The sequence below is a fragment of the Rhamphochromis sp. 'chilingali' genome (genome assembly GCF_963969265.1).
Source record: "Rhamphochromis sp. 'chilingali' genome assembly, chromosome: 2".
NCBI classification, from domain to species: Eukaryota; Metazoa; Chordata; class Actinopteri; order Cichliformes; family Cichlidae; genus Rhamphochromis; species Rhamphochromis sp. 'chilingali'.
In genome coordinates, this window is record NC_137930.1 from 29,781,300 (window position 1) to 29,799,128 (window position 17,829).

The 17,829-nt window shown below is 40.7% G+C and overlaps 1 protein-coding gene across 1 annotated transcript; it reads left to right on the forward strand.

The window, feature by feature from the left end:
• The first annotated feature begins 84 nt into the window (after positions 1–84).
• LOC308391793 (anthrax toxin receptor 2-like) lies at positions 85–17,238 on the forward strand. Its single transcript, XM_080874541.1, has 17 exons — positions 85–395; positions 4,067–4,138; positions 5,430–5,501; positions 5,606–5,687; positions 5,812–5,916; positions 6,691–6,759; positions 7,844–7,924; positions 8,022–8,082; positions 9,757–9,852; positions 10,601–10,670; positions 13,157–13,235; positions 13,426–13,521; positions 14,762–14,812; positions 15,703–15,798; positions 15,919–16,092; positions 16,173–16,253; positions 16,984–17,238. The coding sequence occupies exons 1-17, from the start codon at positions 271–273 to the stop codon at positions 17,020–17,022; spliced, it is 1,449 nt and encodes a 482-aa protein (XP_080730667.1). The 5' UTR covers positions 85–270; the 3' UTR covers positions 17,023–17,238.
• Positions 17,239–17,829: the final 591 nt, after the last annotated feature.

Here is a 17,829-nt window from a genome sequence, read left to right on the forward strand (position 1 = left end):
TCTCGTCCCGAGGGCTCGTCTCATTGGCAGTAGTTTGACAGCGTCACTGTGAGCAGCTGTGCGCCCTGCCCATTTTATTTCATGATCAACATGCAGCTTCAAGGGGAAAATACCAAATGCCCTCTCACACCACTGATTCAACATGTGAGCAGGGATGAAACTGTGAAGATTAGAGACTATCCTTAACCGCACTGACTGGTTTTATTTTTATTTTATTTGTGTTTTCCATTTCCCAAACACGTTGTTGATATGTAGTCTGAAGCACAGGTTATGGATCGCATGTGGATATGCTGCAAAATCCTACTCCTTGCAATTGTTTGTGTGAGTTCGTCATCTCTGGAAGAAGAGGACGCTTCTTGCGATGGGGCGTTTGATATTTATTTTGTTTTAGACCGGTGAGTCATGAAGGCTAGCCTGTTTTACCCGTGCATTAATTCATTAATTAATTAAATACTTGCTACCCCAGGGCAGAGACTTACTCAGTCCTCTCCATGTATGGCTATGTTTAGTTCCTCCTCTGCTAGACTGCAGGAGTGACCACAAAGTTCACTCTTATTATGCTGTTATTCCCAACAGCGACAGATCAACCTGCTCCCCGCTTATTCTGTGTGTCTGCATGCACCAGCAGAATAAACGGACCCTTCACCTCTTCTGTTTATTCTGCCGCTTGCAAATGTAGTAACTCTTGGAAAACATGATGTAGTCAGATTCTGTCACAGATCTCTTTGTTTTTACATTTTATCCTTGCATCGGACTGTATTATTGTCGTTAATGTTAAAAGTACAGTGTTGTGCGAATGTCTCGAGCCACCCCTCATTTTTCTTACAGTTTTCCTACTAGTTTTGAGCAGTAGATCTCCAGGCTTTCTGAAGGTCTTTCAGAGTTTCTCTTTGGACACTGGCTACTTTTTCACTCATTTTCAGTCCCATCCATGTCTAGTTTTCGGAGGGATGTGTTTTTTTGTTTGTTTGTTAAGCCACTTAACACTGATCTCAAGCATAAAGGGGGATCTAACTGAAGGGATGAACAAGACAGCCTAAAACAGAGCCACTTTTACTACTTTGTTACTAGCAACCTGTTGCAAAAAGATAATTTCCGTCTCTTTCTTTATCCGATTCTACAAAAAATGCAGCAATAAGGTGATTCCCAAATAACTTTTAACAAAAACTTGACATACTTCAGTTCGGTGTGCAGCGTGTCTTTAAAAAAATAACTAGATAAGAGGAAGCTTAAAAGCTATCCAGCAGACGAACAGTATCTGAAAGTCGTATCTTTAAGGAACAGAAAATAATCCAGCAAAGTCCTGATACAGAACCTGAGAGACAACCCTTCAGTCAGTGGATCTACTGTTCACTGAAGCCTCATCAGAAATGATCTCAGTGGAAGAGTGGCTAACACGAAGGCATTCTTAACGAAGGGAAAGAGAGAAAAAAAAGGCTGAGGTATGCAGAATTATGCAAGAACTACACTGAAAATCAGTAGCAACAGGTCTTATAGAGTGATGAATCTAAACTTTTGGTTCAAATTTTTGTCTGTATATACAGTGGGGCAAAAAAGTATTTAGTCAGCCACCGATTGTGCAAGTTCCCCCACCTAAAATGATGACAGAGGTCAGTAATTTGCACCAGAGGTACACTTCAACTGTGAGAGACAGAATGTGAAAAAAAAATCCATGAATCCACATGGTAGGATTTGTAAAGAGTTTATTCGTAAATCAGGGTGGAAAATAAGTATTTGGTCAATAACAAAAATACAACTCAATACTTTGTAACATAACCTTTGTTGGCAATAACAGAGGTCAAACGTTTACTATAGGTCTTTACCAGGTTTGCACACACAGTAGCTGGTATTTTGGCCCATTCCTCCATGCAGATCTTCTCGAGAGCAGTGATGTTTTGGGGCTGTCGCCGAGCAACACGGACTTTCAACTCCCGCCACAGATTTTCTATGGGGTTGAGGTCTGGAGACTGGCTAGGCCACTCCAGGACTTTCAAATGCTTCTTACGGAGCCACTCCTTTGTTGCCCGGGCGGTGTGTTTTGGATCATTGTCATGTTGGAAGACCCAGCCTCGTTTCATCTTCAAAGTTCTCACTGATGGAAGGAGGTTTTGGCTCAAAATCTCACGATACATGGCCCCATTCATTCTGTCCTTAACACGGATCAGTCGTCCTGTCCCCTTGGCAGAAAAACAGCCCCATAGCATGATGTTTCCACCCCCATGCTTCACAGTAGGTATGGTGTTCTTGGGATGCAACTCAGTATTCTTCTTCCTCCAAACACGACGAGTTGAGTTTATACCAAAAAGTTCTACTTTGGTTTCATCTGACCACATGACATTCTCCCAATCCTCTGCTGTATCATCCATGTGCTCTCTGGCAAACTTCAGACGGGCCTGGACATGCACTGGCTTCAGCAGCGGAACACGTCTGGCACTGCGGGATTTGATTCCCTGCCGTTGTAGTGTGTTACTGATGCTGACCTTTGTTACTTTGGTCCCAGCTCTCTGCAGGTCATTCACCAGGTCCCCCCGTGTGGTTCTGGGATCTTTGCTCACCGTTCTCATGATCATTTTGACCCCACGGGATGAGATCTTGCGTGGAGCCCCAGATCGAGGGAGATTATCAGTGGTCTTGTATGTCTTCCATTTTCTGATGATTGCTCCCACAGTTGATTTTTTCACACCAAGCTGCTTGCCTCTTGTAGAGTCACTCTTCCCAGTCTGGTGCAGGTCTACAATACTTTTCCTGGTGTCCTTCGAAAGCTCTTTGGTCTTGGCCATGGCGGAGTTTGGAGTCTGACTGTTTGAGGCTGTGGACAGGTGTCTTTTATACAGATGATGAGTTCAAACAGGTGCCATTCATACAGGTAACGAGTGGGGGACAGAAAAGCTTCTTACAGAAGACGTTACAGGTCTGTGAGAGCCAGAGATTTTCCTTGTTTGAGGTGACCAAATACTTATTTTCCACCCTGATTTACGAATAAATTCTTTACAAATCCTACCATGTGAATTCATGGATTTTTTTTTCACATTCTGTCTCTCACAGTTGAAGTGTACCTCTGGTGCAAATTACTGACCTCTGTCATCATTTTAAGTGGGGGAACTTGCACAATCGGTGGCTGACTAAATACTTTTTTGCCCCACTGTACAGAGGAGGTCAGGTGAGAGGCACAACACAGAGTGTCTACAGCCATCTGTAAAAGTCGATGTAGTCTCTGTCATGGTTTGGAGCTGCATTGCAGCTTGTGGTGTTGGAGATCTTTCCAAAATTGATTGAATTATGAACAAAGAAAAACACCATCAGATTTTGAGCGACCACAAAATGCCACCTAGAAAGCATCTTATCAGCAACAGCTTCACTTTTCAGCATGACAAAGATCCCAAACACATAGCCAGTGGAGTAGAATTATACCTGGACAGAGGAAAACACAGTGTAACAGTATAAGCCATGGATTGGCTTCCCCAGAGCCTGGACCTCAACATTATTCAAGCAGCGTGGAATCATCTTCACAGAGAACAAAACAGAAGGCAGCCAACATCCAAAGAAGAGCTTTAAATGCTCTTTAAAGAAGCCTGGAGAACTAATCCTGAAGACTACTTCAAGAAATGATCAGACAGCCTGACTAAGAACAACTCAGGCTGTGTTTTAGAATAAAGATGGTCACACTAAATATCGACTTCAAGTTTGTTAGAACTGCGTTTTATACTGTATTGAAACATTTTCCTAGTAGAATATACAGAAAAGAGCAATGGTGCAAAGACTTGCACAATAATAGATTTCTATTAACTGTATTTTTATTTCTGTTTGTAATTCATATGTTTATGGAGTAAAATACTACACAAAATGCAGAATCAAACTATATATGTGTCTTATGCAGAAAATATAAAGCACATAAATAATTTCTGATTTATTGATTAATTGATGGAGCTCCCCAAGTATTTTCATATAACTCTAGTGCAGTTGTGAATCCTTGGTAATAAAGCTAAATAATGCTAAATGAAGTGATATTTTAGCACATTGTTTGGGTGCATTTGATTTTTCACTCGGCCACTGCCTGTTTTTGCAGGTCAGGCAGCGTGTGGGGACACTGGGATGAGATCTATGGATTTGTGGAGCAGCTCACCAGGAGGTTTGTTAGGTGAGTAGCTGTTTTCTGCCAGTATTAATAGCAAATGAATTAATATCTCCTCATTCTCTGTATAAAAACTTACAGAAAATAGTAAAAAAAACACTTAATGTAGAACATTTAAAGGAAGCTTTCGAGTGCCCTTCAAGCACATACAAGAAGTTGAACAGAGGAAACAGAGTCAGTGGTTCAAACAGTAGTGGCTAGCAGAAACTAGGGCATGCCTATTTCAGGCACTAGACATCACACAAGGCAACCAACTGCTCCAAAACCCCTCTGGGCAATAGCACTGAGGGTGTGTGTGATATCTTTAAGTTTAATAGCAGACTGCTAAATATAAGAACCAAACATGCAGCAGATGTTGAAGGTGGTGCCAACCACAACCGGCAGTCCTGTCCCCCTTTCACAGTAGAACAAGGCACAGGGATAATGGCTCACTTCCCCATCTCAAAACTCTCCCATGTTATTAACATTTATTAACTGATGTTTTTTTTTGTATCAACCAGCTGCACCACTGTGGCACAAACCGCTTTCCCCGTCTGTCATCATAGCATAACGTGGTCCCGGAGACATCTACTGTAGCACAAAATAGTTTGTGTACTTTGGCAGGTGTTTAAATCAGGATCGGTGTGGACAGATTTCATCAACACAGGCTACATGAAGCTTCGCAGCTGCAAAACTTAGCGTGCGTAATGGTAAATTGTCTGGTTTGTCATTGGGACTGTTGTGCGTTCTTCGTCTTGCCGAAGACCAGTTTTGCGTGTAAAGGGCTAACCCTGTCATCAGTGAACAACCTGCTCTGACACTTGATTAGTAAAAAGATGGCAAACCCACGAGTACTGAAGCTGCTGAAAAATCTTTTCTCCTCCTCTCTCCACCAGTCATCCAATAAACTCAAACTGCTACCCCGTTTCATTATATAGTATTGTCAAAGAAGGGTGTGGTGAGACATCTCGTTGGCCTTGTGGCTGGTGTGCAAGTCCCTGTTTTGTTAACTAATGTCACGGATTGATATTAATGCGAGACTCTGTGTCTGCTTTGTCACCATCTTTGTGGTTTTCTGTGCGACGTCTTATAAAGTGACTCAATGCTGTTTTAATTGACTGTTAAATTTTTGTTTGACAGCATGTGTATCATGTGTCACTGCATGATAGCATGTGAGCATACAAAATGTAAGAAAGTGCTTGCACTGATACCGATGTGTTTTTATTTTAAGCAAGACTGGAATGCATAATCATGATATGATGCTAACATGTAATATACATTTGTGTATTCACAAAGTGTGTTTGTGTGTGTGTTCCAGCCCCAGGATGAGGGTTTCTTATATCGTCTTTTCAGCTAGAGCTGTTGTAATTCTCCCACTAACTGGAGACAGGTATATATTTCCCTTTTCCTTATAATCCTTCTCCTCCGCTTCACTCAGACAGTAAATCTTTCTTTCTTTTCCTTTTTTTTGAAATTGAATTGCTTTTGTTTCAGATCTAAGATAGATGAAGGCCTGGAGAAGCTGAGCCAAATCACACCTGCCGGTGAAACGTTCATGCACGAAGGTTTGAAAGCGGTACGCGCTCCTTTCTAGTATTGCAACTTCCTGCCATGCATTGTTTTCCTTACAGATGCTTCCTTTCATTGTTGTTTGTTATTTTGGGGCTTTTTTTAATTTAAATAATCTGTATTTTTGGCAGGTATCACAGCAAATGAAGTCACAAACTTCACCATCATCCAGTATTATCATAGTTCTTACTGATGGCAAGCTGAACATCTACCCGTATGAACTGAGTGTACAAGAGGTAACACACACACACACACACACACACACACACACACACACACACACACACACACACACACACACACACACACACACACACACACACACACACACTAATGGCTTAGTGGAAGATGCTGTAAATGAGGAGCTGGATGAAATTTGAGAACCATATTATGTTGAAGGTCATGATGAGCATCCTGTTGAATTTTTCCTGAGAATACCAAATGTTCTTTCACGCAGGAAGGATTTGAAGACACTTGATGTGCTGTTTTTGTGCTATATCATCTCAAAATGTGGGTTGTGAGCATATAGCACAGTTTGTGAGTGCAGTGAAATCCTTTGGGGCTGGGGTTGTGTCAGGAAGGGCATCCGGTAAAAAAACAAAAAAGCCATATCAGATATGCAGAGCCATCCTCTGTGGTGGGGACCCCCCCTTGCGAATAAGGGAGTAGCCTAAAGCAGCTTTGATAGCATGGCTGTTTGAAGAAACACACAAATTCACATACTTCTCATACCCTCTTCTCTGTTTTACTCTGTTACAAATCTCAACCAAAGAAAAGTTGAAAGGCTCAGTTTGTTCCGTTTGTATCGTGTTGCATGAACCGGACAAGCTGCTGCTGGCTGGACAAACAAAACTGTTTGCTGTGAAATCTTAATCGTAATTTAAAATATACAGCATTTGCTGCGGCTGAGCTGTAACAATAAAAAACACTACTCTGATGTTTTATAAGTCACATGGATTCACTGTATGTCTGTAGAATCATGGCTTAAGTTTTCCTCTTGTGATTCCCAGGCTATGAAAGCCAGAGAGTTTGGAGCCAGAGTGTACTGTATCGGGGTCATGGACTTTGACCATAGCCAGGTAGGTGTGGGGGCTTCATTTTCTACCTCTTCCATACAGCACTGGGAAAAGAGAACACTCTCAAGGCCTTGATACTGTTGCTGATATTGTTTCTTGTTTAAACACCTTTTATTTGTCTTTCTGAGTAAATATACATGTCAGTGTGCGAAAGCTTCAGTGGGCTGTTGTTTCTGGCCCAGATTTATCGACACACCTCGACCCCTTTTGCTTATCTGTTCGTGTCAATCCAAAAACCTCCAAAGGGCTGAACAGCAAGCAGCTGTCAGGGATTTGTAGTTTGTGGTTCATGATACATTTGTTCTTGTAAAAAAAAACAAAAAACACTGAATACATTTTCTCAGGCAGCTTATGTGAAGTTATTATTTGTTGGGATAGGCTGTGATTTCTTCCTGTGCAAGTATTGAGCGGTTGAAAGAGACGATTGTGGTGGAAAAGAAAAAGCAGGAAATCTTATGCAGCTGCAAACTCTTCTACTGACTGCAGTGACTGTAAGCAATACAAAGGAGGGAGGAAAGCTGCTGTTCTGTTGTGGTTTTTTTTTCGTGCTAATAAGATTTACAGTCCAATGCAAAATCTATAATTACATTTGCTGAGAATCATAAAATGATCTAAACAATATTTCAATTAATGTGGCATCTGTTGCTGAACATCCCCAGCCCTGTTTATTTCTGGTTGATGTTTCAGCAGTCTGAATGACATTCTTAATTTGTGTAACATGAACTAATACATATTTAAAGTGCTTAAGTTTACATAACATATGATCTGTAATGTCTTCAGCAGTCAGAGGGCATGGCTGATTTTCTGCCCGCTGACTGACCGACGATCTGTGGTCTAAAGGAGGAAGTAATTACATCATTCTCTAATTGAATAAGGCCAGGTAAACTTCCTGTCCTGCGATCGTTAAAGCAGCAGATGAAAGCTTCAGCCAGCTCCCCAAAGCTTTAATCTCCTAGTAGCAGACTTTGCCTCCCTAAATGCCCAAGCACAAGCCAAAAACCTCCCTGAGAAGCAGAAAGACATGAGAACAGAAATTTGAAATGCTTTTTGTATCAGTAATCTTTTGCTGTTTCCACTTTGGCCACAGCTTGCTGAAATAGCCGACGGCAGAGAGCAAGTCTTTCCAGTTGTGTCCGGCTTTCATGCTCTCAAAGACATGGTGAACTCGGTGAGGTTACGCTCCATGCAGCGACATGCAGTAACGTTCACGTGCAGGCTGTGGCATGGCGAGCTTATGCAGAGTCCTGTATCTCTGTATCTCACAGGTCCTGAAGAAAACTTGCTCTGAGGTTTTCACAATTGAGCCACTGAGTGTTTGTGTGAATGGTAAGTTTAATCAAAGTAGTCTTAATGTCTTAAAACTTCATGTAATTTTATCATGTCATTTTGAACAGGTGTTTGTGGTTTCGTAATGATGAAACCCAATGAGTTTGTTATTTTTGTCCAAACATATAGAGTTGCATGAAGAATATATATATGTATATATATATATATGGAATAATAAAGGAAAAATAACAAAGTCTACAACAGTAGGATCTTTAATCTTACATTACTTAACAACCTCAGTTAAAAATGATAGTCCAGAGACCACTGCGGGTCACAGCACATGTAGACCGAAGGGTGGCCCGTGGCGTACCATGCAACAGACGAGCTTCTGAATTGTTCCTTTTATATCACATCAGCGGTTGGGTGCAGGTGCTTACTAGGATGCGCTATGGGAAGAAGGCAAGCTGAAGGAGACAGTGTGATGCTTTGGGCAATGTTCTGTTTGTAAACCTTTGGTTCAGCCATGTAGATGTTACTTTCACACGTAGCACCTAGCTAAGCATTGTTGCAGGCTCTTGCCTTTTTCAGCAGGATAATGTGCCCAACCACAAAGCAAAACTGGTTTCAAGAATGGTTTAAGGAGAAAAACGAGTTCAGGTGTTGACTTGGCCTCCAAATTCCCAAGATCTCAATCCATTCGAGCAATCTGTGCTGGACAAACAAGTCTGATCCATGAAAGCCCCCCCTCGCAACTTACAGGACTGCTAACATCTACATGCCAGATACTACAGCACACTTTCAGAGATTGGCATCTATGGCTCAACAGGTCAAGGCTGTTTTTGCAGCAAAAGGGGGAACATCACATTGTTAGGCAGGTGGTCGTAAAGTTAAGCCTGATGGGTGTATATATAAGCTGGGAGCTAGGTAAACAACAAGGCACAGGAGGGAGCAGAAAAGCAGGGAGCCGACAGTCACAAAGGAGGGAAAAGAAGCAAGAGTACAACTTGAATGAGACACAAGAGAAAACATATTTTTTAAAGTGAAATGAGAAATAACCAAAAGGCACAGAAAGAACAAAAAACAAGAAGAGAGAGGACAAAAAGCATTACAGCATAGACAGCACAGAGGGAGGCAAAACAGGGAAACACTGAAGGAACTCAGCAGGCATTAAAAACACACAAATACTCAAGCACCTTTACTATGAAGCAACTTCAACATACCCAGGATCTTTTTCCATGATCTGGAGTCACTCATGTGATCAGTAGTCTGGCTAAGCATCCACACAAATGTGTTTATCATATTTAACTAATTTCACCAATCACAAACATGGACAGGTCTGCTTGCAACACCAATTTCACTGATTTAAAAAAAAAAAAAAAAAAGATTATTAATGGAGAATTACTTTGTCAGTAGGCACTGGATAAAAGCATATCTTGGTAAGAAGTGAACTTCCTTCACTGTCAACCTGGATAATTACAAATCCAACTTAGTTTTCGTGGTAGTACCGCTCTTTGGAACCTGAAGTGAACAAAATCTTAAGGAAAATGTTCCAAGAATAATAATGAAACCAGAAGACTCAAGAAAGAAATCCAGGACCCAGGATGTGGCTGAAAGCATCGCCTCACAGAGTCACTTTACTTTGATCACAATGTTTCATGTTTAATAATTATTGTTTTGCTTTGCTGCCATTCAAGTGCACTGTCAGAGTAATGTGATCTACCTGATGTTTCCCAGAGTCTTTCAACGTGGTCCTGAGGGGAAGTGGCTTCAGCGGATCCAAAAGGATGGACAATGTACTCTGTTCCCTCACCATCAATCAAGTGACCCACAGTCAGTAAAGTACACACACTTATGATTCACACACCTGATGCATAGCTAGCATTTAGATGCCAATGCTAAGGATTCAGTCTTTGCATTGCTAAAGAAGTGAAACAGTATCACAGGTTCACTGCACGCTGATACTGTAAAGCACTCGAGGATTAAAGTGAAATTCTGAAGTGAAAATGTGGTATAGTGCGCAGATCTCTGGGGGCTGCAGTGGAAAATCAGAGTCATGACGTCCAGAAGCAAACAGTGGCTGCTATTTATTGACTTCAGTTGGAGAACAGAGGAGATATTATGAGAGCAGAGTGCTCATGAGCAGAGGGAGGGACGAGGAGGGAGATGATCTGTCTCATTAGTCCATTACCAGATCAATGGCACAGGGTGGAGTTACTGAGAGGACATGAGGAGATAACACAAAACTGTATCTGGATCTCTTGTGTTTACTTCTTTTTGCAGTCGAATTACAAATTTAAATTGAATTTATTCAGTCAGTTTGTCACAGAAAACAGCCAAGAAGCTTAATGCTTCTTCTGTTTGTAGCGTCTCTCAACCTGTGTACATACCAAAGAAGTTGCACAATAACATTAAGATTAATTTTTTTTCTAATTTGCCATATGTAAAATTAAACGATGAATTAAATGATGTGTCTCTGCTACAAGAAACCAAAGCAGCTAATTGAAGTAGAAAAGTACGGACCTTTTTCCTCCACCTGTGTGGGCTTGCAGAGTTCATCTTTGCCTCCTCTTCCTTTCAGTTGAAAAGCCAACAGTAGTGAGAGATGGGTATCTGCTCTGTCCAGCCGTTCGTCTAGAAGAGGTCGGACAGTAAGTCAACACACACGTGAGCACAAACACAGTGTGTGTAACAAAAAACGGAGCCTATTGGTACCTGTGATTGCCTTAAAAAGCCAAGAAAGAAAAATCCTTCTCTGGGTGTTGTTTCGTATGATGTGTACCTCAGAGTTTCTCTGAAAGCAGCTTGATTTTGACTTTTAATTAAAAAGAAGAGAAACTGTCATCAAAAGTGCCATATCAGGAAAATAATTTAAGGGGGAACTGGGAGGGTTTTTTAGTTTCCTTCTTTATTAGATTTATTTATATGTTTTTTTCTGGTTATATGCGATTTAAATAAACAGAGGCTTTTCAGGCAGTTTTTCCTGCACTTATCTCTGTGTGTGTCGCAGCCTGACGCAGAGGCCCAAATACAGGATGCAGAGGCACAGAAAATAAACAAATACTGAATCTTTAAGAGAAACTCTGAGTTGGAAGGGTAAGAAAAGACTAAACAGGATTCCAAAATAGGGCATGAGAAGCACAGGGAAGAGAAGGTGGGCAGACAGATCATCTGATAACTGACGAGGGGAAAGGCAAGACCACACACACACACACACACACACACACACACACACACACACACACACACACACACACACAGGAGATTAAAGAAAATATGAATGGTACTGACGACTGAATGTAACAATGAAAACAAGGATATCTTAAGAAATAAAACAACAGTGGGGCAGGAGGAAAATCAACAGATACAAACATGATAGTATGACATCACAGAGAGTGGACAGAGCTAAAGTGTTCGATAGAAAGCAAAGGGGGCTAAAATAACTTGTTTCTGTTATATGATGAACTATGAGGCAGCACAAAAGGTCCCGTATTAGATAAATGACAATTATTTTGTATTTTGAAACATGCAAAGCTATAATGTAGAAAAGTCCCAGGATTATAAATATGGTTCTACACATGAATGTAATAGGTTCACTGTAGGTGTGGCAACATTTTCAAAAGCTGATGCATAAAGCCTCATTATGAACGCTAACATGTGTTCATAAACTTGTGCATGTCACCTCAAGGCACTTTAAATGGTAAGAACAAGACTTACAGTACATCCTTAATTTTTGCATTCATTTAATTAATGTAATTAAGAAGGGTAAGTAGCAGTCAGGTGATAATCAAATGCACTTGATTAACTGATTATTAGTGCTAGAAGTTCTGCAAGTTTGCTAGTCTGAAGGTGTGTGTCAACACAAAGGTCAAAATCCTGAGATGAGTGGATGTCCCAGTATATTCACCCCAATGTCAGACTGTGCAATAATGACAGCTCAGTTAGAAAAAGACTAAGCGATTGGGGCTCGTTGCCAGGAGAAATGCCTTTGTCTACAATAACAACATGCCAGCTCTGCTTAGGTTAGCAAAGTTGCATCTGGACAAACCACAAGATTTCTGGAAGAATGTGCTTTGGACAGATGAGACCAAAGTGGAGATGTTTGGCTGTAATGCGCAGAACCACGTCTGGCGAAAATCAAACACAGCATATCAGCACAAACACCTCTTACTCACTGTCAAGCAAGGATAGTGGTGGAGGAATGATGGTTTGGGCACTGGACCATGGCATCTTGCAGTCACTGAGTCAACCATTAACTCCTCGTTATACCAGAACATTCCAGAGTCAACGTTAAAGCCGTCTGTCCAAGAGCTAAAGCTCGGCTGAAATTGGGTCAATGATTGCAAGAAAAGCAGCAAAAGAAAAAGCTCAAGGTGTTCAGACTTGAGTGGCATGCTGTGTTGGGACCTTAAGAAGACTGTGCTTAAACAAATGCCCCCAAAACTTTAAATGAAGCAATGTTGTAAAGAAGTGTGGGTCAGAATTCTTCCACAACAATGTGAGAGACCGATAACATAATACAGATAAGAATTTGTCATTGCTGCTAAAAGTGGTTGTACAAATGTTTGTTGTTAAGAATCACGACGTGTACTTAGTTTTTTACAAGACTGTAGTTCATCAGCATTTCTTCATCTGACTGATGTTGAGATTTGTTCTCTGAAAATGCAAACAGGCACAATGTTTACAGTAAAACTGTGTCAAAGTGTTGGATGGACAGAAGTCGGGCTGACCAGCGTGGCATTTAAAGAGTGAGTGGTTGATTTGACTTCTACACTTCAAACAGTCAATCCCTCTCTCTCTACTTCTCCTCCTCAGCCCTCACAGCTGGAAAAGTCTCAGTTGGGTTGAACATGAAGTTAAAAAAGCATTTGCAAAAGCAAACAACCTTTAGAAATAAGGGAGTCTGGTCAAAACTTGATAAGAATATAAATGATGGTGACTCCCTATTGCAGCAACTCCTGGTTCTTTATAATAATTTGATGATTTGACACTATAATTATATTTAAATCAATCCATTTGAGACTACCCCACACACGTTTTACTATGATTCTAACTGTAAAAGTGCCAATAGTGTCACACTGAGCTCTGAACAGGGACTAGATCTCATGATGTGTTCTGTGATTCTGTTTATTCACAGATCAGTTGAAGTGCTGGTCAGCTTAAACCATGGAAAGTCCTACATCTACAGTCCCATGAGCATCTATGCCACAACATGTGTGAGTAACATTAATTCTGTATAACACGAACAGTTTTGAAGGAGTTACCTGCATGTATGATGTCACACTGCCCTCTGTTATTTAATTTAGATACAACACTTTTTTGTGTAGGTACAGGAGAGCATACTGACGTAACTGTGATAGATTACAGAATAAGATCAAATAATGTTGTGTTGTGTGTTTTCTGCAGTCAGATGGGACCTGGGTGCTCTGGTTCCTGTTGGCTTTGTTGCTGTTGCTGGGCCTGGGTTTGCTCTGGTGGTTCTGGCCTCTCTGCTGCACCGTGGTGAGCTTTGTCCTTGTGCATTTTTGTACAACAAAACTCATTTTGAAGGCAGTCGTTTTAAAAGCAGCATATAAAAAAAGAAATACAGAAGGACACAGGAACTAGTAAATGTAGTGAGGTGTTTGAGTCGGATACTGCAATTATGAATTGTTGTGGAATTGAATGTCCAATGAATGTAAAGTGAAAGGCACCAGTTTGAAATGGGGCCGTGTGCACTATAACCATACATGTTATTATTTGGTGCACTGAATAAGCTTAAAGCTCATTTGCATCTGCAGTCCCTCGGCAGGTTAAATGCAAAAGATCACAGCGATGAGATGTCGCATAAAGAGTAAATCACACCTGATGTCTGTTTATTTGTGTTTGGTGGCCATAAGCACCAAACACAAATAAACAGACATCAGTGTTAACAAGTCTGTCCATGTCCTGGGTCATGTGACCCAGTATTCTGAGTTTCTTGATGTTTTTGTTATTCGTTTCAGTCTAGTTACATTCTGTCATGCCTAGGTTACAGTTTTAGTTCATGATTTATCAAGCTCCCCATCTGTCTCATCCCTGTGTGAAGTTTTCTGTGTCAGATTGTCATGTTAAGTCTTCGTGTGTTTATCTGTCATGTTTCATGTCCAAGTTTTCTTTGTTTGTCAAGTTCGAGTCAAGTCTGGGACTCGTTATGTTTCCCGTTTTATTTTGAAAGAGCCTTGTGTTTTTTGTTTATTGTATTTACTTTCACGTCCCCTGTCCTGTCATTATGTTAATTGTTGTCAGCTGTTTTCCCCATGTGACTCTTCCCATGATCATTCCTTATGTCTATTTAGTCTGTGTGTTTCCGCTCAGTCAGTGTCAGATCGTCTGTTATCCTCACCTCATGTTTTCATAGTTTCCGTTATTGTGTCACTGTGTTTCACAGCCTGCCTAGTTACTCTGTGTTCATAGTTTTTTCATGGTTCTTTCACAGAGTGTCATAGTCTTTTTAGTTTACACAGTGTTCTTAGTCCCCTTAGTTTTCCCAGTTTCAGTGTTCCCTGGTGTTTTTGTCATGCCATCAGCCACAATAAAGGCTCGCTTTATTTTTGGAAACCTAGTTCTGTCTCCACCGTGTCTGCTCGTGGGTCTACCTCATCTTCACACCGACGCACACCGCCGTGACAAAGTCTGCAAGTCTTTCAGCAGATAGACTGCTTTCTGTCAAAGATATATGTCATTATTGTTTTGTATAAGATTTATGTTTCGTTTCTCGCAGGTCATCAGAGACCCCCCTCCCTCTCGCCCCCCTCCTCCCCCCCCTGTGATTGTGAGTACTCCACTGACTGTTTTTTTTAAAGCCATATTTTCTTTTTCCAAGGACTTCATATCACTGAAGGGACGCTTTGATTTTTTTACCACCCGTTGCCATTTTGGCAGTAAAAGCAGTGAGAAAATCCAATTTTGGGCAAATACAGAAGGAGCGTAGGTGGAGCTGGGGAGAAGGAGCCGACAGAAGTGGTTTGGTGGCAGATTTTATTCATCGAGCATGAGTCAGAAGGCAAAGTTCCCTCATTGTAAAATAAATAAATTAAAAAATGCAGTTATGTTTTTGCATGACAAATATCCCACCACTGCAGCTGAACCTTTGGTGTAAATCCACTGGATCTATAGATTATAGACTGATCAGCAACACAAAACCTTTCTCTCTGTTTTTAATTGCTTGATTTAAAAAAAATGGAAGTACTTATTACAACGAAGCTTTTATGCTTATTACATAAAAGTCTTCAGGCTCTCTTTGTGGATAAGCATCTACTGACTACATTCATGTACTTCATCGAATCCAATCATTTCCAATCATGGTGGCATAAATGTTTTCCTGTGTGAATTTTGAGAAGAAATGTATCATGCGGGTAGATTCCAAGTCCAAACTTGGAGTTATTATCAAAAAAATTATATTATCTCGTATGTACTCAAAATTTCAAGTTATTTTCTCAAACTTCTGAGTAATTCTGAGTTATTAAGGCGAAATTTCAAGATACTAACCTAAAATTTTGTCTCATGGTTGGCAGTTTTTTTTTCTTCCAGTGGCTACACTGTTGCTCTTTAGCTCAATATAAAGTATTTAGCAAAGGAATGTTTTAGAATAGTATTATATAATTTTGTATTTTGAATATAATAAAACTTTATTCAAATATTTTAAAAAACTTTGTGTTTAAGGAGCCAGAAGAAGACCCTTTGCCCAAACACAGGTGGCCTACAGTGGATGCTTCATACTACGGCGGCAGGGGTGCTGGAGGCATCAAACGCATGGAGGTAAATTAAAAAAAAAAAAAAGGTTTTACTGCTAAGCTTTTGTTGTTGATTTGCTAATGTTGCTATAGTGAAGATGCAGTAATGTTAGCTGTATCAGTCAGTTGTGCCCACATGTTGCAGGTGCGCTGGGGCCAGAAGGGGTCCACAGAGGAGGGATCCCGGCTAGAGAAGGCCAGAAATGCTGTGGTCACTATGCCAGAGGAAGTGGAGGAGCCCATCATTCCTCGACCCCCACCAAGGCCTCCTCCGGTTTACAACCCCTCATCGCACTCCAAATGGTACACCCCCATCAAGGTGAGATAACGATCTCTTTAATATTTAGGTCCTTTGTAAGTTGCCTGTTTTGTAATGTTTTTGAATGTCTTTGCCTTCAGGGACGTATTGATGCGCTGCTGGCGTTACTGAGAAGACAATATGACAGAGTGGCAATCATGAGGCCAACACCTCAGGACAAGGCAAGAAATATCAGCAGCATTATTAAAAAAGCTTACGAGAAACACGGCTATCAATTCAGCATGTTATCATATAAAAAAAATCTCATTACATCCAGCTGGACTGTCACCAGTCTGAGTTTTGCCAAAAGTATTCAACCATCAAATTGGTTAGATCAGTGATCCACCCTCTTGATCCCCCAGTGATTTGATTAGATAACAGATAATAATAATATAGTGCCAATCTTGCTGGGTTTTTTTTGTGCACAACAGATAGATAACAGCTTGCTGTATCAACTCGCTTGTTATAAATAACAGTTTAAATGCCAACGCCTCCAGAGTGTGTCATGAAACAGCACACATGAGCTACAGGCTGCTTAATGGTTTAGTTTAAGTCTTATTTTGAGACTTCACGTGGATTTACTGTATCGATCCTCCGTCAGCTGAGCTGCTGGGAGAGCTAGAAGCAACTTGGGCCTTTTCATCATAAATTTTGGGGGCTTTGAGTTCACGGTTTTAAAAACCTCCCAGTGGGCTCAGAGCTTAATAATGGATGTGTTATGAAAGGTTTATTGTAGAGTATTCCACTTTATTTTAAAGCAGTTTTTGTCTTTAGTGGTGCATCAAGGCTTGGGTGGGATAAATAAGTTGTGCTTTTTTACAGCATGTTGAATTTAAAATCACTTTACATTCCCACTTGACTGCGGTTAAATGTTTAAATCGGACTATGGCGTGTCTCCTTTGTTTTCTCCAGGGCCGCTGCATCAACTTCACCAGAGTTCAGAATCACTGATGTTCAAACACGAGGCTCAGTTTTCCCGTTTTCATGCCAGTTTTGCCAAAGATGACAAACATGTGTGATCCAACATGAAGAATTACTTTGTATTGTAAATAAACCTCTTTATGTACATTGTGGCGTCACAGTTGGCTCTCTTTTTACCGTGGTAACCTATGCTGAGCACATAACCGGGTCAGAAGCTGGTTATGTTCCAAGTCATTGTTAAAAATTGACCGGAAGTGCTTCGTTTTCACAAAACCTTTTATTTACATTATGCTGTAAGTGTGATATAGAGTCTCTGCCGAAGAAATTCTGTACGTATGCAACCTGCTGAGCCTCATTTCACAAACAGCTCCAAATGAAGCACAGCAGCACAAGCTGTGTGCCTGACATAGTCACCAGAATTTGTATTCGGCTGCAGAAGTTTTTCTTAAATGTTTTGTCCTTAAATGCTGCAAGGTGTTCGTACAACACTAAAATTAAAGCTACTAGAACACAAATTGATTAACCCTACTATTTGTAATCTGTATTTTACTAAAAAACCCAAACTAAAGGAGTCTCCATGCATGAAAAGGAGCAGTGTTTTCATGATTCTTTTATTTGAAAGAAAATAGATCATTCTCTTTACACAAAGACCTTCAGTACAAGTACCCTGACTGATGACACAAAAGATACACAAAAAAGTAGCATATATGACAAATAAAATGACAAAACACAGCACTCACAAGTGGATTTCAAAGAACCACATCGCATATCACACACACACACACATCAACACAGCTGAGATGAGAAGAATAAAAATTCCTGTTTCTGTACACACAC

Excerpts from the sequence above, each read along its gene's own strand:
- LOC308391793 (XM_080874541.1), top strand. The coding sequence starts at position 271 with ATGGATCGCATGTGGATATGCTGCAAAATCCTACTCCTTGCAATTGTT. Across the intron at positions 5,688-5,811 it reads TGCACGAAGGTTTGAAAGCG|GTATCACAGCAAATGAAGTC; the intron begins GTACGCGCTCCT and ends TATTTTTGGCAG. Across the intron at positions 16,254-16,983 it reads GGCCAACACCTCAGGACAAG|GGCCGCTGCATCAACTTCAC; the intron begins GCAAGAAATATC and ends TGTTTTCTCCAG.